At 40.4% G+C, this 27,495-nt stretch overlaps 1 protein-coding gene across 1 annotated transcript in view; it reads right to left on the bottom strand.

Annotated features, from left to right (window-relative positions):
* MACROH2A2 (macroH2A.2 histone) overlaps positions 1-27,180 on the bottom strand; it is a 53,663-nt gene extending 26,483 nt beyond the window's left edge. Inside the window, exons 1-2 of the mRNA XM_074232445.1 lie at positions 27,083-27,180; positions 726-959 (exon numbers count right to left, since the gene is read on the bottom strand). Of these exons, the coding sequence (XP_074088546.1) occupies positions 726-897 (172 nt within the window). The 5' untranslated portion in view covers positions 898-959; positions 27,083-27,180. The remainder of the gene's footprint in view (positions 1-725; positions 960-27,082) is intronic.
* Between the last annotated feature and the right edge of the window lie 315 nt (positions 27,181-27,495).

Below are 27,495 nucleotides of genomic sequence, written 5' to 3'. Positions count from 1 at the left end.
TGCAATCTTAAGTTTTTGTAAATTTGCTTATATTATAAATATCCTGGGGAAACTTGCTATTTAGAGGAATCCAATCATGAAGACTTTTATAGTCTTTATACAGCCTCAGTTTATATTTCATGCAAATCCATGGTTTTACCTCTCTCTCTCTCTCTCTCTCTCTCTCTCTCTCTCTCTCTCTCTCCATCTACCATGATTGATGGATACCACCCTCCGGGGAAACTAACATTACAGGGACAGTTACTTTGTCAGACTACTGTTGTAATCTGTCTCAATTAGTGTCACAACATATCAGGTTTTTGTTTGTTTTGTTTACAATTTTTGTTACAATTAGTTGGGTTTGTTTACAATGCATTTCTACATTTACCAAATAACACTAATTAGGGTAACAGTATTCAGGGCGCATTTATGTGATCTTTACCTGATGAGGAGGGAGGGGCACACCAGTAAGAGGCTATATATTGTTGTAGATTTAGGGATCTCTTATTTTACTCCCATGCTTTCTCTGCTTTCTTCTTCCCCTTAAACCTTGCTATGTTATCAGAGGCTACTGCTTTGGCTAGGAGACAAGCTTAGCTTCTCCAGTCCATCAATATTAGCTTTAAAGCAATCAAAAGACACTTTAAATGATCTTTCCATAAACCGTGTCTGCTAAAGAGTGGGAGATGAATTCTAAATTCAATCCAGGAAACCTATTTTCATTTTTTGACATTTAAAAGAATTACCTGCAAGGTATTCTATGACAGCCGCCATGTAGACTGGAGCCCCCACGCTTATTCGGTATTTGAACGTTCCTTTCTTCAGGTACCTCATCATCCTTCCCACCGGGAATATGACCCCTGCCCTGGCTGAGCGGGACAGTTTGGACATTTTCTTCTTCCCACTTCTGCCCGACATCTTGCTGCTCTTTTCTGTTCAGTTTGTTGACACAAGAATTCTCTATCACACTGATCACAACACTGTGGAGGGAAAGAAAAACAGGAATAGTTCTAATACATTAGTTTGTAACCTTTTTTGGGGGCCAAGGACCCCTTAAGCAGGCTGGTGAAAATATGGACTTCTCAGAATCAGGGTTAGAAATGCATAAAATAAAATGTATAGCATTACAAAGGAAACCAAGAATATTAAACTACAGACATCAAAAATATTTTTAAAAACCCTCAAGTTTAGTGACCACAGATCAAGAACCTTTGTGGTCTAAAGGAAAGTGTCTCTTCACATGTACATTCTAGAGTCCGGCTGAACCAGATTAAAATGAAATTAGTAAATATTTAACAAAATAAATAAAATACAACAAAACACAAATAAAGCTAATATGTGATTTTCTAGGACATGTAGCCCACAGGCATCCACATATAGACCCTGGTTCTAGAATTTGATACCAGGGGTTCAAAGCAATGTGGTGGCTTCTATATAAAGCCTGCATAGCAAATACTAAGGAGTTTAACAGCTGATTTGACAACAAAATGGAGTCTGCCAGCTGCTGAAGCAGGGCGGGGGGGGGGGGGGGGGGTAGGCAGTGAAGAAGCTGACTCTTTTGAGACAGAGTTTTAGCCTAAGGTCTGTGGCCCCACGGACCAGTATCCACATGAACTGGATCAAGGCAGAATGACAAAGAAATGTGGAACAAGGGTGTCTTCTCCACAATAATTTCTGCTTTCTTATGAGATGCTTTTACTCCTTAAATAAACATCACATAGTTTATATGATCATGATTTTTTGAATGACTGGTCTGGAGAAAGATGATTCTTGGAGCTAAAACACATTTATCGGATGAGAACGCTTTCCAGTCCTACAGCGGAATATTATTAAGATAGCAAGAGATCAGAAGGGAGCAGTTTTACTGTATACTTTAATGCATCTTAATCAACATCACGGTAGAAGGGCAGCTACTCCTGTCATTTAACACACTGTAAGCATCTGGGCCTTGGCACTTGGAGATGCCAACATGCTTACAAAGGAAAGATGACCTCGGAGAAAACATCAAAATTTCATTGCAGGGGGGGAGTGTTTCCAGAACAAAGCTGCAAAAATCAGACATGTAAACAGTATTATTTATGGAAGCCAAATATCTTTAAAAGAAAAACATCATATGCTTATGGGCAAAGACTTGGCAGGAACCAAAATCTACATAATGAATTTTAACGTCCTAGTTGAGCTTAAAACACATTTAGATTCGGTCCTGTGATGATGAATGGAACTTTGCTTAGGATTAATAAATCCAACAATTAAATATTTTCCAACAGGAGTGGGGAAAAAGAACTGAGGTTTTCTATAGTAATTAAAGCATTAATAACTCCAAGATACTGATTTTGGGGACAATGGGCATTTCAAATGACCATCCACAAATGATGATAATGATGGCTGATATTCATGTGTATTTTAAGGTTTGCAAAATACTTTGCATCATCTCGTCTGAGCCTCCAAACAACCCTGTGAAGTAGGTATGTTTTAGCAGACTGGTGTTGTTAGTCCTTTGTTCTCAAAGAAGGCCATGATGTCAGGGAGGTGATGCCATGATGAGCATGAGTAGGATTTGAGTTGGGGGGGAGCTGTGCTAAGTCACCAGACTCAATCTCTCTGGGTTCAGTGACCAGATATAAGTCAGAACGACTGGCGATGACCCTGGATATGAGGCAGTCAAGGTGAAGTGACTTGTCCAAGGTCACGTAGCTAGTAAGTATCAAGTGTCTGAGGCCTGATTTGAACTCAGGTCTTCTTGATTCCAGGGTCAGTGCTCTGTCCATTGCACCACCTAGCTGCCCCTAGGGGATTGTAGAATGATATAGAAAGAGTACTGGATTTGGAACCAGATGACCTAGGTTAAATCCTAACTTTAATACTTACTATCTTTGTGCTAATAGGCAACTCACTTAAACTTTCTGTATCTTACTTTCTTCATCCCTAAGATATGGATACAAAAGCTGTTGAACCAGAAAAATTAATCTTTCTCTGACATCTGGTCATTAGTCTCTGATCATAATTCTTAAGGCTGGTTCTCAGATGAGAGTCCGAGTCCATGACTAGGACTGGGCTTGAAGCCTTTCTGGCTTGTTGGGACCTGGGGGAATAACATGCATCTGCTCAGCCTTCAGAAAACTAGGGACCTTCGTATCATGATAGGATGTTGGGTCAGGACCTCCAGGATGAGCTGTTAGGGTCCAACTTAATGGGGCAGAGCAATGTGAGCTACTGTTCTGTGCCTTTTGCACTGGTAAAACACAATAGCTTGAAGCAACAGAATGACTTCTTATTCTGTATAATCTTTTATCATTCAAAGTTGTGGAAACTGTGCTTTCTATATGATAAAAAGTATATATCTCCAGACTCTCATAAAGTGGGGTGAGTCAGTGCCCCTTCCACCCTGCTGCTGCTCCCCCCACAGAATGTGGACTCGGGTGGACTTGTAGCTGGCTGCTTTGCTAGCAGCTGGATAGTGCAGTGGATAGAGTCCAGGAGTTCAAACCCAGCCTCAGACACCTGACTCTTTCTAGCTGTGAGACCTTGTTAGGTCACTTCACTCTGATTGCCTCACATCCAAGGTCATCTCCAGTTGTCCTGACTTATCTCTAGCCACTGGACCCACTGGCTCTGGAGGAGAAAGTGAAGCTGAGGACATAGTCCAGGCTCCCTCACTCAAATCCAGTTCACATGCTTGTCATGGCATCACCTCCCTGGTGTCATGGTCTTCTTTGAGACTGAAGGACAAACCATATTTGCTCATTCCATGTATTTCTTCTTGGGGAGTCGACTGGATGAGGTTCTCAAGGTGCATGTGTGCAGGCTTTTGAGTTCAAAAGGTCCATGCATCCTGGATCTACTGAGCAGAGGGACGGGTCACAGCAGATGCAGGAGCCATTGGCTGAGTACAAAATTCACGAGTTTGGAGTTGAGAGACAGTGCAAAGCAGAGGTGAAATGTAAATGTTTATTCAGCCATTTCATAGCTGCTTTCCATGTTAATAGTTTAAATTTCAGTCTTACAGCCGACTGTAACAATAGTTATCTGATAAGTTACTGAGTCCTGCTTTTAAGTTGTTCTGTCAAAGGGCAATATGAGTCTTATGCTTCATATTCCTATTGTATAACAGAACAAATTTATAGGATCCATTGAATACCTTTTTAACTGTTCCATTTAGGGGAAAACCCTACACATGAATGAATCATAAATAAATGAATCATCCTAAGTTGTCACTGCATCAGGGGACATAAGCTGACAAGTGTGAGAAAAAGGAACCTACCTTTTAAATTAGAAGCAGGTTTCTGAATGGCCCCAATTGAACCTCTGGATACAAAGTATGGAGTGCAATGCCCCAGTCCTTGTTTTTGTTTTTTTTTTTAGGTTTTTTTGCAAGGCAAATGAGGTTAAGTGGCTTGCCCAAGGCCACACAGGTAATTATTAAGTGTCTGAGACCGGATTTGAACCCAGGTACTCCTGACTCCAAGGCCTGTGCTTCATCCACTACATCACCTAGCCGCCCCCTCCAGTCCTTGTTAATCTGTGTCTCAAGTTTATACACATATTTGAAACTATGACAAAATTTCAATGAGTCCATGAGTTCATTTATGTAAATTCTCCTTCCAATAACTCACCCACACAAACTTATACACAACTTCTCATTCTGAGTGGCTCTTGTCCATAATTTTCCATAATCCTACACTGAGGGTCCACCAATGTTCTGAAAGCTTTCCTCTGGGTCTATTGACATTATGAATGGAGTAGTGCAATACTCAGTCTATTCATGTCTTCTTCCCTATTATCACTAAGGGTGTGCTTCTCTTCTGCAACAACATACTCTTGGTAGGATATCTGTTCCTTATGTAAGTCATTATTGGCCATATTTTTATTTTATTTTCTAATTTTCAGTTTCAAATTTTCTTCTTCCACCCACATCCTCCCATCACTCATTCAGAAGGCAAGAATTATGATGCTTACTATACATAGGAAGTCATGCAAAATGTATTTCCACATTAGAAAAAATAAGCTTCAACCTGTGCTCTGAGTCCAATGATTTTCCTTCTGGAAATGAATAGCATTTTTCATCATAAGTCCTTAGAACTGAATACAATGTGGATCAAAGTAGTGAAAACTTTCACAACTGATTCTCATAAGGTTATGTACTTGTATGCAGATCTTATGTCTTTCTGTTGCTTCATGAGTGGCGCACAGTTTTGATTATTTGCTGATCATGGTGTTCTCACAGCTGTTAAGTGTCATTGGAAGAATAGTAAAATTAGAAAAGATGAATATTTGTTTCGGGGAGTGGCAGATGGTTTTTTTTAAGGTCTACATAACATCCCAAACATAATACAACCTGCTCTCATCTTCCATGTCAATTTAAGACCCAGTTCATTGTCTATACTATCTTTCCAATACATAGGAATAGATGGAAGAATTCAATGACTGATTAATTCAAAATATATGCATTAATGAATTAATTCATTGGACTGTCCTTTTGACTACATAATAGCCTAGAGAGCAGACGTTCTTCATCCAGTTAATTTTTTCTTTGTTGACTGTTAGGACAAGTTAGGACAATGATGGTTATAGATCTCATTGAAGAGAGGCCTCAAAATTTCAAGTCTTGATAAAATCAACATAATATTACCTACAAATATGAGGATTTGGAAGATCTCACCATCTAGAGGCAATCCCTTTATCATTCAAACTCTACAATAAATATCCTCCATGATAATATACAATAAATACAATAATTCAGTAAATATCCTTCAGTGCATATCATTGTTTTTTGCTATGCCTGAGATCAATAATCAAAGGTCACCAAACAAAGTTCTTCACAAAAAATGCCTACTCTGATGCTTCATCAGAGGGGATTCTGGGAGCTAGGTGAGGGCTCTCCTGCTGGAAGGGCTTTGAGTCCATTCTCAGGAAAAGAGTATGCTTGCTTAAGGCTCATCACCAGTATGGCAAAGAAAGAGAGGTCCCATATCATTCGTTTGTAATAAGACAAACTGAGGTAAGACAGAATATTACTGTCTTAGAAAGGTGTCCTCTCTCATTTCTGCTCTCTCCTTCCATATCTTTGACTTTGAGTTGAAATTCGAAGAAAGTCAAGAGTCAGAGATGTGCAGGGAGAGAATTCCAGTTCTTCAAGAAGCCTGTCCCAATCTCCCTTAATTCTGGTCCCTTTTTTCTGTTGATTGTCTTCAATTTATCCTGAATGTATTTCATTTGCATATTGTCTTTTCCCATTAGATTGTGACTTCTGAGAAGACAAAGGTTATTTTTTGTCTTTCTTTATATCTCCAGTGTTTAACACAATGTCTGGCATATATTGTGTTTAATAAATAATTGACTTGATTCTTTCTCTGTGAATCTCACTTTGTGATAGTTTTATGGACTGGAGAGATATTTGTTAAAGGGAATGCTTAAGGCATAAAGAAAAAATCAATCTTCAAATATTTATTTAATACCTTCTATTTGTGAAGGATTAGGTTAGACCTTTCAAGGAAAATGGTGGGATTTCCATTACTTAACATGTATAAAATTATACTGAATTAAATAAGAAATTAGTATAAAGGTTGGTAAAATTTAAGCCTATTTATAATATCTTTTCTGCTGGCAACTTTCTGTAACTAAGTATATCATGAATTAGCAATGAATTAAGCCATGTTGAGGAAATATGTTGTCACATAAAAACAGAACAGCATAGACACAACAAAAACACAAATATATGATCTAGTCCCTTGTCTAAAAGAACTAATACATTCATGAAAATATGGGAAAACCAGCAGGTACTACTGAGAATGGAGGCAGTTGGGCACAGTGGAGATGGCAGCCATTGGGAAGTGCAGAGATATGCGACCTAGCATTCATGTTACGACCCCAGGTCAGTTAAATTCTTCAAGCCTTTATTCTACCTTCCTTATTTCTAGAGGATCTCCAATGACCCTTCCAGTTTTAAAATGATTCTTGGACATTTATTTAAATGCTAGATTGTAGAAGGCTTACCCCATTGGTGAACAATCAATGGAGGGGTTCATGTATGATATAAAACACTTATAAAATGACCATAGTCTCCAGTTGAAAAGAAGTCGCAAAGAACACAAGATGATTCTCTTGCAGACAAAGGGAATAAATATCCCAGAGTTTCAGAGTTGATGGAACAAAGGAATAAAGTCAATGTTGAGATTCCTTGGCTTTGTAGAGAAGGGCTACAAAAAGGTCTCTGGCTAGACCAGTGAAGACCAAAGTCACCAGAATCATGCTGTGTTTCCATCTGGGACCTGGGTGGGCCTGACCCTTTGAAGCATTTCAAATGAGGGGAAAAGAGTCAAGATTCATCTTTAAAGCAAATTACGGAAAGTCAGTTGGATTGGGGTCGCCAGAGGTAGGAGGACTCAGCTTCCTGAATTCAGATCTGACCTCAGACATTTACTAGCCTGGGCAAACCACTTAACACTTGTGCCTCAGTTTCCTCAAATGTAAAATGAGCTGGAGAAGGAAATGATAAACCATCACAGTATCTTTTGTCAAGAGAACCCCAAATGGGGGCATGGAAAAGTCAGACACGACTGAAATGACTGAACACACACACAATTAGATTGGGCAGTAATGAGTAAGTGCTGAAGAATGACCATCTAGGATATAAATGCATGTTTAAATCTTATTTTAAATGATACCCTTCTTTAAGCACACAGAGAAAAGCTAATGATTATGCTTATTGAGCTATTTTCACAATTATTTTTTTTATAGAAAAGGCAGAATGAGATTTACCATATATCGAACATTTTGATTTGATTATGCCTGTTTGGAAAATGCTTATTGGTCCACAGCTATATTCAGTCACCACTGGGCCTGAGGCCACTTTTCCAAATAGTCAACATGGTGTCTCAGAAGAAAAATAGCCCTTACGCTACCAGTCTGGCAAACCTCAATCGATATTGTAATGGCAAGTATTAGAGAGAGAACTAGCAAAATCATGGTAAAGACTCAGGTAATCACAAAATAAAGAATAGAAACAGGTACAAAGAAATATAGATTTATGGAAATAGGCATCTAAATCATTCAGGGCCTTTAAGGTATTTGACTTATTAGACTATATTATATTATATTGAGTGATGCATTTTTTTTGGTGAAAAGCTGTTCATCAACTAGGTTGGACAATTTTCATTATGCACATATTTCTGACATAATAAAATCAGATCTTTCTATAAATATCATTAAAGAAAACAAAGCTGGCATCAGAAAGCCCTGAGTCCCTGGGCAAGTAACTTTTATCTAATCACTTAACCAACATTTATAGAGAACCTACTATGATCAGGAGATCATCATAATTGTTGATGAATATATTAAATGAGTTTGGACAAGGTCCTTGGGTTCAGGGATTTTTTGATATAAAGCAAAAAAATTATTAGAAACAACAGTAGGGGGGCAGCTAGGTGGTGCAGTGGATAGAGCACCAAACCTGGAGTCAGGAGTACCTGAGTTCAAATCCTGCCTCAGACACTTAATAATTACCTAGCTGTGTGGCCTTGGGCAAGCCACTTAACCCCATTTGCCTTACAAAAAAAAAATCTAGTAAAAAAAAAAAAGAAAAAAGAAACAACAGTAGGGTGAAATAAGCCTTAAACATGAAGGAGCTCTGGTTCAACTTATTTAAATTTGTACATAAATTATTATATAATATATATATATAATTGATCAATACTTCACTTAGTTTCATTTTCTAGTCCATAAATGAGGTTGTTGAACTTCAATGAGCTCTTAAATTCCTCTCAGCTCTCCTAATCTGTGAGTGTATTAGATGATCGATTTACCAACAACAATTTTTTGTTTTAATGAAAAATCTAAGTCAAGGAAAAGTTGTTTTTCAATTAACATTTTTTATTGAACTTTTAAATTATTATTATTATTTAAGGCAATGGGGTTAAGTGGCTTGTCCAAGGCCACACGGCTAGGTAATTATTAAGTGTCTGAGACTGGATTTGAACTCAAATACTCCTGACTCCTGGTGCTCTATCCACTGGGCCACCTAACCGTCCTCAATTAACATTTTAACAAATACGAATTTATGTAAATTGGTAATGTAACCAGGGGTTGGTTATAACTGTAAGAGAATCAGTAAGAACTATTCCGACTATTCCAAATGGGCAATATTGAGTTAAAATGTCCAGTCAGTGCCATCTGTGCCACTTGGGGCTTAGTGGTGGTAATAATGGCAGAAATCAATGCATTTCTTAATAGTTAAGATGAACAACTCAGAAGAGAAGACTAGCAACTTTCTTAGCAAGATTTATTATAATAATAGATATACACATTGGATCCACATTAGCATTTGTATGGTTAGTTTGGCCCTGAAAGAATAAATTTATTAAAATAGTCTCTTTGATAGGCAAGGAAACAAGAAAATAGAGACAACAGGAAGATTTGGAATAATTGTGCTTATTTATAATAGTTATACTTTCTTTTTAAAGATGGGAAGAAGTCTTTTTCACAGGAATTCCCCTTTTAATGTAAAGAGATCAGCACATAGACATGTAGACATATATCATGTGTATATACATAGGTTTACATATATAATACACACTTCTGTTAGTTGATCAGTTAATAAATGTGTATTAAATAACTCCTATGAATCAGACACTGCAAAATGAAGGTAAGAAGCCCTGTCATAAGTTGCTTAAGAATAGGATTTGTTGAGGCAGCTATGTGGCACAGTGGATGGAGCATCGGTCTTGGATTCAGGAGGAAAGGAGTTCGAATGTGACCACAGACACTTTACACTTACTAGCCGTGTGGCCTTGGGCAAGTCACTCAACCCTGGTTGCCTCTCATCCAGGGCCATCCCCAGTTGTCCTGATTCATATCTGACCATTGGACCCAGAGGAGAAAGTGAGGCTGGTGAGGCATCTCCTCACTCACATCCAATTCATGTGCTTGTCACGGCATTACCTCCCTGATGTCACAGTCTTCTTCAAAAATGAAGGAAAACATTATTATTATTATTATTATTATTATTATTATTATTATTATTATTATTATTATTATTATTATTAGGTGGCACAGTGGAACACCAGCCCTGGTGTCAGGAGGACCCAAGTTCAAATCCGGGCTCAGACACTTTATATTTATTTAGCTGTGTGACCTTGGGCAAGTCACTTAACCCCATTCATTGCCTTGCTAAAAAAACCATCAAACGAACAAAAGAGAATAGGACTTGTTTCATTCTTTGAATTTGTCTCCTTAGTTCCTGGTGTCTTGTAGGTTGGCTTAATAAATGCTTACTTATTACATGATTCACCAACTGATTGATCGTAGATGTTCATTATGGCTTAAGGGTGACAAAGAAATACAATGGGGTATGGTAAAGGATGATTACTTGAAGGCACTTTTGTGATTTCTTTTTAAAAAATTAGACTAACTGAAAAGCCTCCAAAAATACAATCTTCCAAACCTAGAAATAGTATGTCCTCATAATTTTTAGAATTGTTGATAAAGTAAATATTGATTTCTGGGGCCATATAAATCCACTTCAATAGTATAATACCTCATATTTATATAGCTTTCTAAGATTTAGGAGGCACCTTTGATAAATTATTATCATTGGATTCTCACAGCTGTCCAAGTAATGTATAGCTTGTTTGAATTGCCTATTTATAGCGCCTAGTTTTGAAAGATGGGAGAAACAGAGTCTGGGTAACCAAAGTTATACAGCTAAGTAAATGACTGCGTCAAAACGCAAGTTTTGATCTTCTGCCTCCAAGGTCAATGGTCTCGAGATCCCTGGCTATTCACTTCTAACAGACTGAGATAGGATTCTTAAAGCTTCTGAGATAGAATTAATTTCACAGGCTTGCTGAGTTGGAAGGAACCTCTGGGGCCCACCGGCTTCTTCAATAGCCCTGACAAGTGGCCATCCAGCAGACAGTGTGGGGATGGAATATTTACTCAACATTAGTTCTGCATTATGTCCTAATCCCTGATGTACTTTAGAATAGTTTAAAAATAACTATGGAAAATAAGACACAATTTACCATGAAGTATCCGAACCCGGAGAGTTCAATATTCCATCCTACAGGAAAGAAAACGGGGCTAAACAAAAGCTGTGAAGGCCCAGTAGTGAGTTTTAAATAATCCCAGCAGATAGAATCTTTTTTTTTAAGGTTATGAACTCCTTTTAGAATTGCTTCTACCTTACAGGATTCTTATTAATGTGCTACTCCAACTACTCAAACAATATGACTTGGCTAGCGTTGTTCTGCAGCTGTCAAAACCAGATTCAGTGATAACTGTAGAATCATTTTGTCCGTTATACTTCTATTTATGACCCCCCCAAGGGCAAATCATTATTGGACAAGTAATACTTCCCAAATCATTTTTCTCCTAAGGCTTTGAAGTGAATGAGAAGAGTCAATAATTTTATGCCAAAGCATATTAACACTGTAAGCAGATCCATATGACATATGACTTCATAAAAATGACACTCAGATCAAATCAGCAAGTCGTAGGCATTAGAATACCTGATTTAAGTTAGAATTTTTGATAACAAATTATTCTTTTTTCCAAAATTTCAAATAATTCTGACAGGATGAAAAACTACCTCATGCCATCTACATGAAAGTAGGGAGCAAGCACAAGTTCAAAGGAACCTTGGACATCATTTAAACTCATCCTTTTAATTTTTAGAGAAGGAAACTGGGAACCTGTAATCTTTTCAATCAATCATCCTAGATGGAAGTCAGTGTTAGAAGTCTAAGGCTTTTGCTTCAGGTGTCTATTTAAGCTGAACTTAGCCAATATAGAAAATTAGTTATTTCTATCTCCCACTATGCATAGATTAATTGTCGAGCTATTCCTGAAGATTAATTTTGCACATGATTGAATGTTAGCTATGAACCTAAGAAGAGGGTCCATGCAAATTAAATTTTAAAATACATGCTTTAATAGGATGTAGTGGCAAAAACACTGGACTTCGGGCAAAGAGACTGGGTTCAAACCCTGTCTTGGACATTTAGTGGTTGTATGAACACATCTGTCTCTTCCTCCCTCAAATGGGGATAGTACTTGCTTAATAAGGTTGATGGAAAAGTGTTCCAAAAGCAGGGATATGCTGAAATCAGTTCAAACTTGAGTCAGATTGTTAAAGCTTCAGATGGAGAATTTACAGCCCAGAAATTGTCAAATGCCACAAATCAGGGCTTAATTAATTGCTTGTATCGTCTAGATTTAAGAAAATTATAGAGAAATCATTAATATGCAGATTAAGCTTATAAGTGTCATTGCCTAGAGTGGCTAGGTGGTGCAGTGGATAGAGCACTGGCCCTGGAGTCAGGAGGACCTGAGTTCAAACCTGGGTAGGACATATAATAATTACCTAGCTGTGTGACCTTGGCCAAGTCACTTAACCCCCTTAAAAGTTAAAAAAAATAAGAAGTGCCATGCCTGATACTGTAGTCTATAAGTCTCCAAGGAGCAGCTAGATTTTTGAACTACTATTACTACAGAAGGCAGATTCTCACAATGTCCGTCCTTCTTCTGTTTTTCTTTCTCGGCATATTAACAATCATGCATATTTGTAGAAGTGCAAAAATATTTTGGCAATTGATCTAATAGGCATATAAACAGTAGAGTGTATATAGTTACCCACAAAGTCCTATTTCATTATAATATATATGTGTAATGTGTTAGATGTTTTAGTATTGAATTTAGACTCAAGATTTGACTTGTATCTGTTTTTAGTCACAAAAACTGAACAAAGGGAGGGAGGAGGCACATTAAATGATGAGATTCTTTCCAAAGAATGACCTATAGGCTTAGGAAAATCAAGTTAGCCTGTAATTTATTTTTAAAATTCAATTTAATTTTATTTTTAGTTCTAAATTCTTTCCCTCTCTCTGCCCTCCCACTTCTCGCCCCCACTGAGAAGGCATGAAAAAAAGAAAACCCACTGAAAATATGGATAATCACATAAAATAAATTTCTGTATAAGCCAGGTCCAAAAAAAGACAGAAATAATAAAGAAATAGAAGAAAATACCCTTCAATTTGCACTCAGAGTTCATTAGCTTTCTCTCTGGAAGTAGGAAGCATGTTTCATCATAAATTCTGTGGAATTGTGATTGGTCACTCCACCGATTTGATTTTCCAACTCTTTTGAAGTTGATCATCTTTATAAAACTGATGTTAATTGTTCTCCTGATTCTATTCACTTCACTGTATCAGGTCTATTAAAATCTTTCCAGGTTTCTTTTTAAATCATCCCTTCTATTGTTTCTTCTAGAATAGTATCATTCACATTCATTTAACTTACTTACCAGCCATTCCCTACCTAAATGATGACTATCCCCTTGATTTCCAATTTTTTACCACCACAAAAAAAACTACTTGAAGTATTTTTGCACCTATGTGTCCTTTTCCTTTCTTTGATCTTTTTGGGGTAATAGACCTAGTAGTGGGTCAAAGGGTAAGCAGTTTAATAACTTTTGGGGTATAGTTCCAAATTTCAGCCTGTACCAATTAAAAAAAGATCCACTTGACTATATTAAGTATTTTTTTTTTAACCAAGAGCCTGTCCTTCATTTTAAAATTAGGGAGCTCTTTAGCTACTCTTGATACTTAGTTCCAGAAAGATGAGCTCTTGGGATTAGTAGGAACACAGAACAGTTAAGAGTCAATTTGACAGTGGCTTACTGCCTATATCTCTCTGGGCCTCAATTTCTTTTTTTGTAGACTCATAAGGTTTAAACTATGAACTTGTATTTAAATTTTTTTTGAAAACTATATTTCATTGCAATTTATTTCTTTGTGATCCTGTATATTTGATTTTATACATTTAAAAACAGAAATTCTGAGAAGAGTCCACAAAATGCAATAAATTCAACCTTTTATATATGCTAAGTACTTAAAAAGCCCTAGCCTGGATGATTTTGTTTTTTGGCAAGGCAAATGGGGTTAGGGGACTTGCCCAAGGCCACACAGCTAGGTAATTATGACGTGTCTGGGGCTAGATTTGAACTCAGGTCCTCCTGACTCTAGGGCCAGGGCTCTAGCCACTGCATCACATAACTGTCCCCTGGATGATCTTACAATTTTCTTCCAACTCCATATCCCATGTTTCTAAGATGTTTGGTAAAACAATATTATATGAGGGGCAACTAGATGGTGCAGTAGATAGAGCACTAGCCCTGGAGGCAGGAGGACCTGAGGTCAAATACGGCCTCAGACACAGCATAATCACCTAGCTGCATCTTGGGCAAGTCACTTAACACCATTACTGGGCCAAAACCAAACCAAACCAAACCAAACCAAAACAATATTACATGGGATCACTTGGAACTAAATTATAAATAAGAGAGATAATCTCAGGTGATCAAAATTTAGCATGAAAAACCTTAAATTAGATCTTTAAAGCAAAATGAGCCTACATAATCTTGAGCACCTAAGGCAATTAGATGGTGCAGTGGGTAGAATACAAGACTCTGTGTTTAAATCCAGCCTCAAAAACTACTATGTGGCTTTTGGGAAGTTTTTTTTTAACTGCTGCCTGCCTCAGTTTCTACATCTGCAAAATGGGGATAAGAACAGAAGTCAGGGATGTTGTGATGAAATGAGATAATATTTGTAAAGTACTAATAATAACTACTCTTCCTTACTCATAACTTGCCTCTTGGGACCTGAGTTTCTCAGATGACTTGGCTTCCAGAACAAGGGAGGTGGGGAGCCACAGCCCACACATGTCCTTTGTGACTCCAGAGTTGGTAAGGGGCCAGGCTCCTCACATTCTGTTCTACAGTTTCACACAGACTCAAGCCTTTCCCCAGGCAGCTTACAGCAGCCCACAGAAAAGTGATTATGGGCTGTGAAGAGTGAGGGGGGACATCTGGGCCCCCAAGTGCTGTCTTTGTGATTAGCAGAAGCCCATAGCCAACCTACTAGCCATTATTTGATTGGTTTGGGGATTAAAGGTTCTAAGATAGATTCCTTTAGAAGACCACCAAATTCTGAGAGAAACAAAACTTACATGTTTGGGAATGACCCAGATCCAGAGGGATGTAGGTACTATATTAGGGCGAGAGTGTGTGTTATCATTGTTGTATTATGAAACAGTATCTGCCAAGTGATTGGTAAAATTAGTAGACCAGTTTGTGCAAATAATGAATAATGAAAAAAAATGAGTCTTGTAGAAAGATGTAAAATGAAGTTACTTCTCACTTCACTTAAATTCTAAAAGACTCATTAATTTAAAATTTAGAGTCCTGGAGCGGGAAACTTGGTGAATCACTACTTGATCTAATAATCAACATCTCATTCCATGTAAGTTTTCTCAAATGTATCTATTTTTAGCTATTATTTTGTATTTTTTCACATCAATGAGCACCAAAATGTATTCTTAATAATGTTTTTGTTTGCAAGGCAATGGGGTTAAGGGACTTGCCCAAGGTCACACAGTTAGGCAGTTATTAAGTGTCTGAGGCTGGATTTGAACTCAGGTCCTCCTGACTCCAGGGCCTCTGCTCTATTTGCTGTGCCACCTAGCTTCCCCCCTCAAAAAAGTATTTCTATTTCAATTAAAGTGGGTGCAAATTTTCATTTCATATCCCATTTAAACAATAGTTTCCCTATAGTACATAAAGTGAAAGATTATATCTGGCAAAAGATATTGAATTAGTCAATGCAGAGGCTATTAACTTTGTTTCCTACTAAGTATTAATTAAGATAAAGACAGTGACATGGTTATGTAGCTTTTAGTGTTTATTCATCACAATTAATCCCATTATGCGTGATTTATTTGATTGGCACTGTTAATTCTGAATGGAATGTAATAGGAAATGCACATCAAAATGGTGATGCATAAACATTATCACTATGTGTAGAAATATGCCCCATATCTGTTCAACATTTTGTCTCAAAATATATACAAAGAAAAAAACTGGATTGTGCCAGGGAATCTTACCTTTTTTATGTTATGGACACCTTGGGCAGTCTGGTAAAGCTAGTGGACTCATTCTCAGAACAATACTTTTAAATGCATAAAACAAAATATGTAGAATATCAAAGGACTTTAGTTATCTTTTTTTTTCCTTTCCAAATTCATGGAACTCCTGAAATCTATCTCTGGGACTCCAGGTGGAGATTTTCTTGCTTATATACTACTCACTGGATAAATGGACAATCTATTCTTTGAGCAAAATTAAGAATATAATTCTGCTCAGAAAGTTAGAAACATTGATTCATCGAGGAAGCAATGTTAAGTGAATGCTGCATGTTAAGAGTCATCCTGTGTTAAAAATCTTGAGTCAAGGTTCTATCCCCTGAATTTCACATGATCTGTCTCCATTGCCAAGACCATGTTATCTCCTCCTAGTTTCTGTCTCCCCTCCTCCCTTCTTTACATATCAAGCTAGGTGTTAACCATCCATTCCCTGTCCGGGGGTGGGGTTCTGTTTAGGAGATACTGTTTAAGAGATACAACTCTAACTCTGAGAAGGGTAATCTCCCAGTGTGCAAATTTCCCCCAATGAAACTTCTTTTACTGCAGACATATATCTCCTCTCCCATGGGAAAGTCCTTTATTAGTGTCCTTTCTTTTCCCAGAAAGATGAATTTTAATATAATTAAAAAGAATACAGCTAAAAACCAAAGCTAGCATTATTCTCAGTGGAGAAATACTAGAAGCTTTCCCCAAAATGGAGGCTAAAGCCAAGATACTGCTCTTTTCATGGTTATAACACAGTTCTAGAAATATTAGCGATAGCCAGAAGATAAGAGAAAGAAATTAAAGGCATAAACATTGACAAAGAGATAAAATTATTCCTGTTTGTCAGCAACACGATGATTTCTTTAGAAAACTCAAAGAATTGAGAAATAAATTAAGATAGTCATTTCCATAAAGGAGCAATATACAAAACAAATTCACAAAATCATTATCATTTCTCTACAAAATTATTTTCTGATATTTTGTTTTGATATCACCTTCTTTTCTGACAATATCTTCCCCCCTCTAAGAGCAGATCATCCCTAATAACAGAGAATATAAAGAAACAGGGAAAAAAGCATGTCAGTCAAACTACCAACATATCAACTGAGTTTCAAAATCTATTGAATGCTTCCTATTTGCAGTCCTCCACCTCTGCAAAGAAGGTGGAACAGTGCATTCTTTCTCTAGGGACATGCTTGTTCATCATAATTGCCATGCTCAGAGTCATTTTTTTTTGTTTTTTCCTTTTTTTCCTGTTGTCTCTCATTATGGATCATTTTCTCATTCTGTTTATTAAACTTTGAGTTCATGCATATAAGTTTTCTCATACTTCTCTGGATTCTTCATATTCACTATTTCTTATGATGCACCAATATTCCATTAAGCTCCCGTAGCACAAGTTGTACAGATTGACGGGCATCTGCTTCATTGCCAATTCTTCTCTACTATACAAGTGTTCCTATGAATATTTTGAAGTATATAATCCTTTTTTTTATGTTTTTGACCTCCCTGGAGGTGTCTATCAAGAAAATCTCTGCAACAAAGGATATGGACATTTTAATTACTCAACTAAAAACGCACACTTCCCTACCACTTCCCAGAATGATAGACCACATTCACATCTATACAGAGAATCACTTCAACTGTATTTCTACAATGTCTTTTTGTCATCTTTTTCTATTTCCTGAAGATTGGATGAAGCCTCAGCATTGGTTTGATGTGCATTTCCAGTATTACTGGTGATTTGAAGACATCTTTCACATACGTGTTAATAGCTCTAATTTCTTTTGAGAATTGTTGATTCTTTTTTTGACCATTTACCCATTTGGGAATATTCCCTTATCCTATAGATTTGTCCACTAGGTATCTTAATTATCCTCCTATCACTATTACTTCAACTGCTACTCCACTACAACTTGCATTTATATAGGGCTTGCAAAGCACTTTACATGTTAACTCTTTTGATCTGCACAACCCAGTGAGGTAGGTTCCTATTTTTTTTTGTTTGTTTTAGTTTTTGCAAGGCAAATGGGGTTAAGTGGCTTGCCCAAGGCCACACAGCTAGGTAATTATTAAGTGTCTGAGACTGGATTTGAACCCAGGTACTCCTGACTCCAAGGACTGTGCTTTATCCACTACACCACCTAGCTGCCCCCGTAGGTTCCTATTTTTTATTCCCATTTTACAGATGGGAAAAGCAAAGAAGAATTCAAGCTAGGGTTCCCTAAATCCGCGGCCCTACGCTCTGAATCCCCCAGCTGCCCCTCTGTAGTAGGCATTTATGAAGTGTTTACTATATGACTATGAAGACAAAGTGAAAATGTCTGCCTTAAGACACTCTATTAAGGAGACAAGACAGTGCAAACCAGGACACTTGGGAAGTCCTACCAGTAGACCTTTGTCAGAGATGTTGGATGTAGAGATTTTCCTCCATTCAACAGATTTTCTTATCCTAGCTACCTTGGTTAGCTTTTCTATACAGCAGTCACAAAACCAAAGAGGAAATATTAGAGAGGGAAATCCCATTAAAATTACTACAAAATGCATACTGTATCTGTGAATCTATCTACCAAAATACATCCAAGGCTTATAAATATTACAAAATGCTCTCTAAAGAAATAATCATTTCAATAATTGAAGAGATATAAATTATTCATGGTTAGGCTGCAACAGTATAATAAAAATGACCATACCATGTAAATTAATTTCTAGATTTAACGCTCTGGCGTACTTTAGAGGGCTAGATAAACTCATAACAAAAATTTCAAGGATCTCATGGTTTTGAGGAACAAAAGGTCTTGACTCAAGGGAAATGATGCAACAAAAGAGGAGGAATAAAAGAGCAGATCTTTTGGGGCTTAAATTCCATTATAAAGTAGTAATCATCAAAACCACTGAGGGCACCTGTTAAAAAACAGATGGTAGATCTATATAGAAATAGATCAGTAGAAAAGATTAGACAAAGAAAAAAAAGAAATCAAATTCAATTACCCAGTGCTCAATAAACCCAAGAACATGAATTACTTGAATCAATCAGTCACTAAGTATTTATGGAGTGTCATCTGTGTAGATGCCTTCCTGGGTGCTGAGACACTAAGATAAAAATGAACAGGCTCCATTCGAAAGAAGCCCCTATTTTCTAGAAGGAGGACACATGTCAATGTGTATGCATATTCATGTGTGTGTATTCACACACACGAATATGCAAACACATATATACACATGCCTCTGTGTACAGAGCAAATATAAGCAGAATAAATGCAACATGTTAAAAAAAAACCCAAAGTAGTTACTGAAGGGGAGACACCACCTTTTGTGGGAACCTGGAAAGACATTTCTTGTTTAACACATTAGTGTTGGTAAATTCAAACAGAAATGAAGCCATAAAACATATGTAAAGATCCCTGCAGATCACATATTCACTTAGAAAACCACATATTAATATTATCCATATTTTGTTAATATTGTGATGTATTTTATTAACCCCGATAGATTTTAATCTGGCTCAGGCTGCACTCTGGAGGGTTGTGGGTCATATGCAGCCTGCCTTTGACACCTCTGGTGTTGGCACTTCAGTAGGGATCTCTAGATCTCCAGGTATGGCCATGCAAAGGCACAATGAGAGGAACAAAGACCATAGCGAGGGTTCAAAGGACAGATGCATTTCTATGTTTGAAAAATAGGGGAGGGTCAAGTTGTGAGTTGAATTGTAAAAATGAGGCATTAGAATTAGTGCTGAGTAAGATCAGAGCTTCATTTAGGGAAAATTACTTTCTCAGCTGGTGAAGGGAGTGAACTGAGACCTATTCTGAGGCCATCACAAAAAGACCAGGTGAAAGGTGGCTCTGTAAGGGAGAAGATGATGAATGCAAGAGATGGGGGCAGAAGAAATGGCAGGCTTTGGCAACTTTTTGGGTATGTGTCTTGAAAGAGAAGAACTCTTTATTTGACCAAAACTGCTGGAAAAACAGAAAGAGCGTGTGGTAGAAATTAGTCTGAGAAGCTGAGATCAACTTGTACTATATACTAAAAGTATGCTTAAAATGGGTACACAACTTAAACGTGAAATGTCATACCATTAAAAAAAATTTAGAAGAGAACATGATCTAGTGTCTTTTATGGTTGTGGCAAATAATATACTTAACCAAGTAAGTCATTCTAAAAGTGAAAACAGACAATTTTTAAGGATATGAGCTTGAAAAGCTTTTGCAAGAACAAAATCAATGCAATTAAGATAAAGAGGAAAGCAGTTGATTGGGAAAACATCTTTGCATCAACATTTCTTTTTTTCTTTTAGGTTTTTGCAAGGCAAATGGGGTTAAGTGGCTTGCCCAAGGCCACACAGCTAGATAATTATCAAGTGTCTGAGGCTGGATTTGAACTCAGGTACTCCTGACTCCAGGGTCAGTGCTCTATCTACTGCACCACCTAGCTGCCCCTTGCATCAACATTTCTAACATGGATCTAATAATATCCAAAGCTATACAGATAACAAAAATACTCATATATTTGCTTTTGTCCACTGGTTTATATATACACATCACTATGTTTGAGACAAATTATAGCCTGTCTGACTGTGGCTGATATGACCAGTATGAGCTTGGAATGGTCTACCACATGTTGGGCACCAAATGTCCATGTGAACACAGTCGGGGTGGGGGTCAGTGCTCTAAACTTATGGATGTCATGTTTCCTTTGAGCTGCTTCAATTCTGCCTTCCTCATAAATCACAGCCTCCTCACTGATGAGGACACACTATCCTGGGCAATCCTGTGCCAGTGTCTCCCATACTGTCAATTCTAAAGTATACATACATACACACACACACATACAAATATGTATGTCTATATATACATACTTTAGAATACATGTGTATAAAGATATACACATACAACAAATAGTTTGTAAAAGAGTTGAACTTTTGGGAAGATTTCACTAAATCACAAATAGCCAAAGATACTGAAATTTACACAATTCTGAGGTTTCACCTCTCACAGGAAATGGGCAAAGCTGGCAATGATCCATGTTGGAGTGACAAAGGCAAGATAAGTAAATTAATAATACTTAATCCTGTATTGAGTGCTGGAGATATATATTGTTCCGACCATTATGATAAACAATTTGGAATGCCATTTCTTAAAAAAAGGGTCTAAAATATTGATATCCCTTGATTCCATGATTCTATCTATGTATACACCCAAGGTTGGATAGAAGGAAAGGATCCCACCCAACAATAAAATATTCATAACATGTTTTTTTCCCCTATGGCAGCAAAGATTAAAAAACAGAATAAATGCCCATGGATTGGGAAATTGCTAAACAAGGATTCTTTGTTGTTGTTGTTTTATAGGTTTTGGCAAGGCAAATGGGGTTAAGTGACTTGCCCAAGGCCACACAGTTAGGTAATTATTAAGTGTCTGAGGCCGGATTTGAACCCAGGTACTCCTGACTGTAGAGCCGGTGCTTTATCCACTGTGCCACCTAGCCACCCTAAGCAAGGATTCTTAATCTGTGTCCTGAAAATTTACTTTTAAAAACATTTTGTTAATTATATCTTAATATAATTGGTTTCCATTGTAATCCTATGTATTTTATTTGATGCATTTAAAAACTATTCTTTTGAGAATGGATCCAAAGTCTTCCAGAAAGGTTCATGGCAGAAAAAATTATCTCAGTACCCTTGGGATTAAAAAAAATTACAGAGTATATAAATGCAATAAATTAGCATCATAATAAATCCAAGGAATTGAAACATAGAACTGATAGAGAAAATCGTAAGCAGAACCAGAAAAATGAGACACACGATTACAACATAAATAGAAACAATAACAAAATAAAACTGAATACTGTATAATTCTAATCACCAAGCTGGGCCCTGATGAATAAATGAAAAAAAAATACAGCTTTCTCCTCTATATGTGGAATTCAACGAGTAAAGATATGTAATACTGTAAATACTGGGGGGGGGGTGTGTGGCTAGGTAGTACAGTAGATAGAACACCAGCCTTGGAATCAGGAGTACCTGGGTTCAAATCCGGCCTCAGACACTTAATAATTACCTAGCTGTGTGGCCTTGGACAAGCCACTTAACCCCATTGCCTTGCAAAAACCTAAAAAAAAAATATACTGTAAATAATGTCAATCTCATCTGGTGAGCTGGTTTTGCAAAATTCTTTCTCTCTCTCTTTTTTCCTCCTAAGTTTCATTCCAAGGTATGGGGTAGGGAAGGGCAAAGATGAAAGTGAGGGACAGATTTAAAATGAAGGAAATGTAAGAAAATTTCAATGAACTAAAAACAATTATATTATAACCAGACTCAACATTACATTCATGGAAATCTATGGTTGTTTACTTAGCTGTCTGTTTATAATATTGTTCCTACAGCATGATATTCCTTAATATCATTTCACCTGTATTTTTTGCAGAATTAACTTGACAATTTTAAGTAGGGCATGCCAAAGTTTTGTTTCTGCCTTAATAGTGTTGTTTATAATCATAAAATTGCTTAAGCCTAAACATTAGGTCAACTCTTCCTTTATAAATGTCATCAATCCTGTGAACCTGGAGGGGAGAAACTTAAGAGTCAAGATTCTTAATCTTTTTGGCATCATGGACTCTTGACAGTTGGGAAAAGACCATGGAACCCTTCTGAGAATACCGCTTTAAAAATATTTTAAAAATACATAGAATTACAAAGAAAATCAATTATACTGAAAAAAAGACATCATTGGCAATTTTCCATCCAGGTCCATGAACCTCTGGCATCTAACCAGCTTGATACTAGGTTTCTGTTCTACTGATACTATAGGAAGTAAGCAAAACTGTTAGATTGTCGCATCAACAGCAACATTGTGAGATGATCAACTGTAGCAGTTAGTGATGAAGGACACCCTCAAGAGATCTGTTATGGACAATGTCATCCTCATCCAGAGGAAAAAACTATTAAGTCTGAACGTAGAGCAGCAAAACATGAACTATGTTCATTTTTTATTTTTAAAAAAACTTCTTTTATGTTTTTTCTTTCTTTGTCATAGTTCCTCCCCTTTGTTCTAGCTCTTTCACTTTAATATGGAAACATATTAAACATGTACAACCCATATCAGACTGTTCACTGCCATGGGGAGGGGAGGGAAGGGAGGGTGGCAGAAAAATGTGGAACTCAAAAGTTTGCCAAAGGATGACTGTAGAAAACTACCTTTGCATGTAACTGGAAGAAAAAGGGGAAAAAATTGTTCTAGACTGCATATAAATTGTCCCACTTTGCTCCAAAGAAGACAATATCCAACCCTGGGGTGCCTTTTGGTAAACATTTTTAACAATTCACTGGAGCACCGGGGAATTTATATACAGGCTTTTAGTTTACTCTTCATTATTCACCTTCTCTCCATCACTTTCTTAAGTTCAAGCAATCAACAAAACAATTAATCAAGCATTGATTTGTACCCTTTGCAGATTTCCAAGGTGTAAATGCTCCCACTGAAAATTAAGCAATCAGATCTCATTAGGAGTTGGGTCTCACCACCCTTCTGTCTAAATCTATCCATGTATAAAACTATATTGACTAGCTGGATTGAGACAGAAACAATCCCTTTCCGGAGCAGGAGGACAAAGAGTTATTTTCATCTGAGATGCATAGTCAATTCTGAGTAAAATTCATTGCTATTTTCTCTATAGCACCTTGTACGATATTTTGAATGGGTAAATGAATGAAATCAATGTCTTATGGTTCTGTAAAAAGTAGATTTGACTTCAGGATCATTCCCCCCCCCCCCCCCAAGGCTTAGAAAGACCCTGATTCTTCTCCCCTAGCTGTTACAATGTTTTCACTTCTGGGTCCAATTTTCATTAAGTCCCTTGCTTTGTTAACATGCTTCCAAGCCCTCTCTTATAACTTTTCTTCTTCTGTATTTGCTCAGCTCAGTTTCAATTTAATTAAACATTCACAGGGTGGAATTCCTGGAAAACCATCGGATCCTTTTCACTAAATCATAGTGGGCTCTAAACAGAATTCTCAGTCTTGGAAGGGAATAAAATCTAGGACTTGTGTAGGTTGGCAGTGTACTTTACAGTGATCACTTTATTTTATCCCCAGACAAAGTGCTATTATTTACCTCCATTTTACAGATGAGGAAACTGAGACAAACAGGGGTTAAGTGACTCACTCAGGGTCATTACTCGTCTGAGATTGGATTTGAACTCAGTGTTTCCTGAATCCAGGTCCAGTGCTCTGTATCCAGTGGGGAAGAGGTACCCTGGAGTCTTTGTTCCACTGCGGATCTATCCAGGGATTCTCCTCATTTCTAGCTTCTACTGCCACCTGAATCTTTCTTAGTCCTGACATTACCCTTTAAAACAATGCTTTTTGGGCTTCTGGAGTGTCCTCCAGAACAGTCCAAAGGGAGGCCTGGAAGCTGGGATGGATCATGGTGGACAAGCGCACGGAGCCAATTGTTTTCCTTCTTTCTTTGCAAAGAACCACCAGAGATTGGCTGAACTTGATCTTGTGGCCAAAAGTGGGCTTCTCATTGGTCTAGAATAAATCACCGAACCCACTCAGGAATGGTCCACCACTATGTTCAAGATTTTATTCCAGCAAAAAGGTGGAGGATTTCAAAAAGCCTGGAGACGCAGGGGGAAGGAAAACCTCCTGCAAGGTTTCTGCAGTTTCACATTCTCTACATGAAACGCATCATATTTCATTTGTGGTAAAATTCCTTAAGACTGGACTAACTCACATCCTTTGCTAGCAGGAGATAATGAAAACAGACACAGTTGTTCTGGGAAAATGAAAGGGTCTTTGGCCCACTGTGAAAAGCTAAACAAACAAACAAACAAACAAATAAATAAAACTCCTTGTAAAACTGGAGACATTTGGTTGGGTAGTTGAATGCCAAGGTCATGGTTCTTAGACCATAATGAAATCCAGGAGCTTTTGAAAGAGGGAGTTTGTAAAAAATGCTTAACAATCGCTAAGGTGTTCCTTCAATAAATTCAGGTGAAGTAGAAGGGGCAGGGGAACGACAGAAGGTTTGTTAGGTGAAGAAAGGAGAAATCTGGTTCATGAAAGAGATGCTATCAAGTGGGGAGGAGCATGATTTCAGACAAATCCCAAAGGTTTCCTCATCTGCCTTCTCATCTTAGGCTCCTTTAGAATCCTAAACTGAAGAGAGGTTTGCCAGGGTAGAAAGTCAGAAAATTCAGTTTGCAATACAAAAGAAGTTTAAAAAAAACGAAACCCAAACAAAAACAAAGGGATGAGACATTTTCAGCCAAAAAAATGATATAATGAGATTTACATAGGTCAGTTTCTATCTCATTAAAAAATGCCAACTATAATATTTCAGAATTTATTCTAGGTCTCCTCTCCCCTTTCTTTTCTTTCTTTAATACGGTCTGAAAGGTATGAAGCATCCCAAAGAGGGGCATATTTCTGAAATTCTTGAAAATTTACAACCCCCCCCACCCTGGAAGGTGGATGACTGTAATATGATTATTACTCCATTTTCGAGATGAAGAAAGTAAAGCTCGGAGAGCTCAGTACCTCCAGTTTCACGTTGTGTGGACTGCCAGCACGGCTTGTGGACCTCAGAACTACAAGCGCGTTTTGAATTTTTTAATCTCGTTGCATTTCCTTTTCTGTCACTTCACAATTTCTGGGGCTTTGGAGGCTTAATGCCTCATGTTCCCCATCCATGGTAGTGATGACCATGGAGTCTGGGAGGCTGCCTCTTGGGGGAGCCCCCATGCCCCAGCCCTTCACTGGGGGGGCCCACGGCCTTGCCTCTCACTGGGGGGGGGCCCATGGCCCTGCCTCTCGGGGGGAGCCCCCCACCCAGGAGCTGAGTGCAATCACTGCACAACCCAAAGGCTCTTGGAACCTCAGATCAGAAGCCTCGAGTTACCCCCCCAAGTTGAGGCTGGGGGGGAGCAGGGGTCCGTTCGGGCCGGGAGGGGCTCTCTGCCCCCCCCCCCCAGCGGCTCCGGCCCAGACACTGTTTCCTTCCCCACCTGTGACGGGGGGGGGGAAGGGGGGGGCTCGGCCTCCCGCCCCGGGGCGGCTCCAATGCCCGGGTGACCTTGGAGGGGGTACCAGGGCCGGGTGGCGAGGGGCAGGGGCAAGCCCGGGTCCGGACAGTCCAGGGGCTCCCGGGTGCTCCCCGCCGCTCCTCTAACAAAGGGGGCCGGGCTGGCGGGCTCCGGAGTCGAGCCCTGGAGGGGGAGCTCAGCATAGGCGGGAGGGGGGCCCGAGCCTGCCCCGGGTCCCCGGGGAGGGGTCCCCGTTGCAGAGACGCCCCCGGAGAGCTGGAGGCTTGCCTCCCATCCGCCTCGGGGGGCCTCCCCTCCCCCACCCCGAGAGCCGGGGCTCCGCGGGGGGCCGGGGGAGGGGCGAGCGGCTGGAAAGCCGGGGTTCGCGCGCTGGCCGGGGGGGGGTGTGGAACCCCGGGCCCCCGAGCCCCGGCCAAGCGCCTCCCCCGGGGATCGGGGGTCTCCCCGGCTCCGCGCCTCCTCCTTCCCCGGACCCCTCCCCCCGCCTCCTTTTCCCCGCGCAAAAGGCCGGCCCGGGCCCCCCCCACCCCCGGCTGGGCCCGCCATTTCCGAGCCCCGGGAGCCCGACCCGCCCCGGGAGGGGAGCCCGGGGGGAGCCCGGGGGCCCCCATTGTCAGCGGGAGGCCCGGGCGCCCCGACCCCTCCCCCCGCGCTTCTGCACCCCCGGGCCCGGCCCCGCGCCTCTGCACCCCCGGGCCCGGCCCCGCGCCTCTGCACCCCCGGGCCCGGCCCCCGCGCCTCTGCACCCCCGGGCCCGGCCCCCGCGCCTCTGCACCCCCGGGCCCGGCCCCCGCGCCTCTGCACCCCCGGGCCCCGCAGCGCCCCCGGGCCCGGCTCCCGCAGCGCCCCCGGCCCGGCCCCTCCCCCCGCGCCTCTGCACTCCCGGGCCCCGCAGCGCCCCCGGGCCCGGGCCCTCCCCCCGCGCCTCTGCACCCCCGGGCCCCGCAGCACCCCCGGGCCCCGCAGCGTCCCCGGCCCGGGCCCTCCCCCCGCGCCTCTGCACCCCCGGCCCGGCCCCGCAGCGCCCCCGGCCCGGGCCCTCCCCCCGCGCCTCTGCACCCCCGGCCCGGCCCCGCAGCGCCCCCGGGCCGCTCACCTGCGCCGCCGCCTCCTCGGGCTCGGGCGCCCCGGCCCCGGCCGGCTGGGCCCGGCGCCTCCTCCCGCCGTCCGCGCCTCGGGCCGCGCCGCCGCCAAGGCCAGCGCCCCCCGCGCCCCGCGCCCCGCGCCCCCCGCGCCCCCCGCGCCGCTCCTTTCTTCTCCGAGGCCAGGGAGAGGCGCGCGGCTGCGGCCGTGCGCGCGTGCGGGAGTGCGCGTGCGGGAGTGCGGGAGTGCGCGTGTGCGGGAGTGCGCGTGTGCGGCCCGCTGTGCGTGCGAGGGCGCGTGTGCGCGCGTGTGGCGGCCACCGCGTGCCAATGGCGGCGGCGGGAGGCGGCCCGGGGGCGGGGGCGGAGCGGGGGAGGGGGAGCCCCCGGGAGGAGGCGCCGCCGCTCCCACCCCGCGGGGGGCCGT

The sequence above is a fragment of the Macrotis lagotis genome, chromosome 4, assembly GCF_037893015.1.
Source record: "Macrotis lagotis isolate mMagLag1 chromosome 4, bilby.v1.9.chrom.fasta, whole genome shotgun sequence".
NCBI classification, from domain to species: domain Eukaryota; kingdom Metazoa; phylum Chordata; class Mammalia; order Peramelemorphia; family Peramelidae; genus Macrotis; species Macrotis lagotis.
This window is presented reverse-complemented; position numbering and strand designations above follow the sequence as displayed.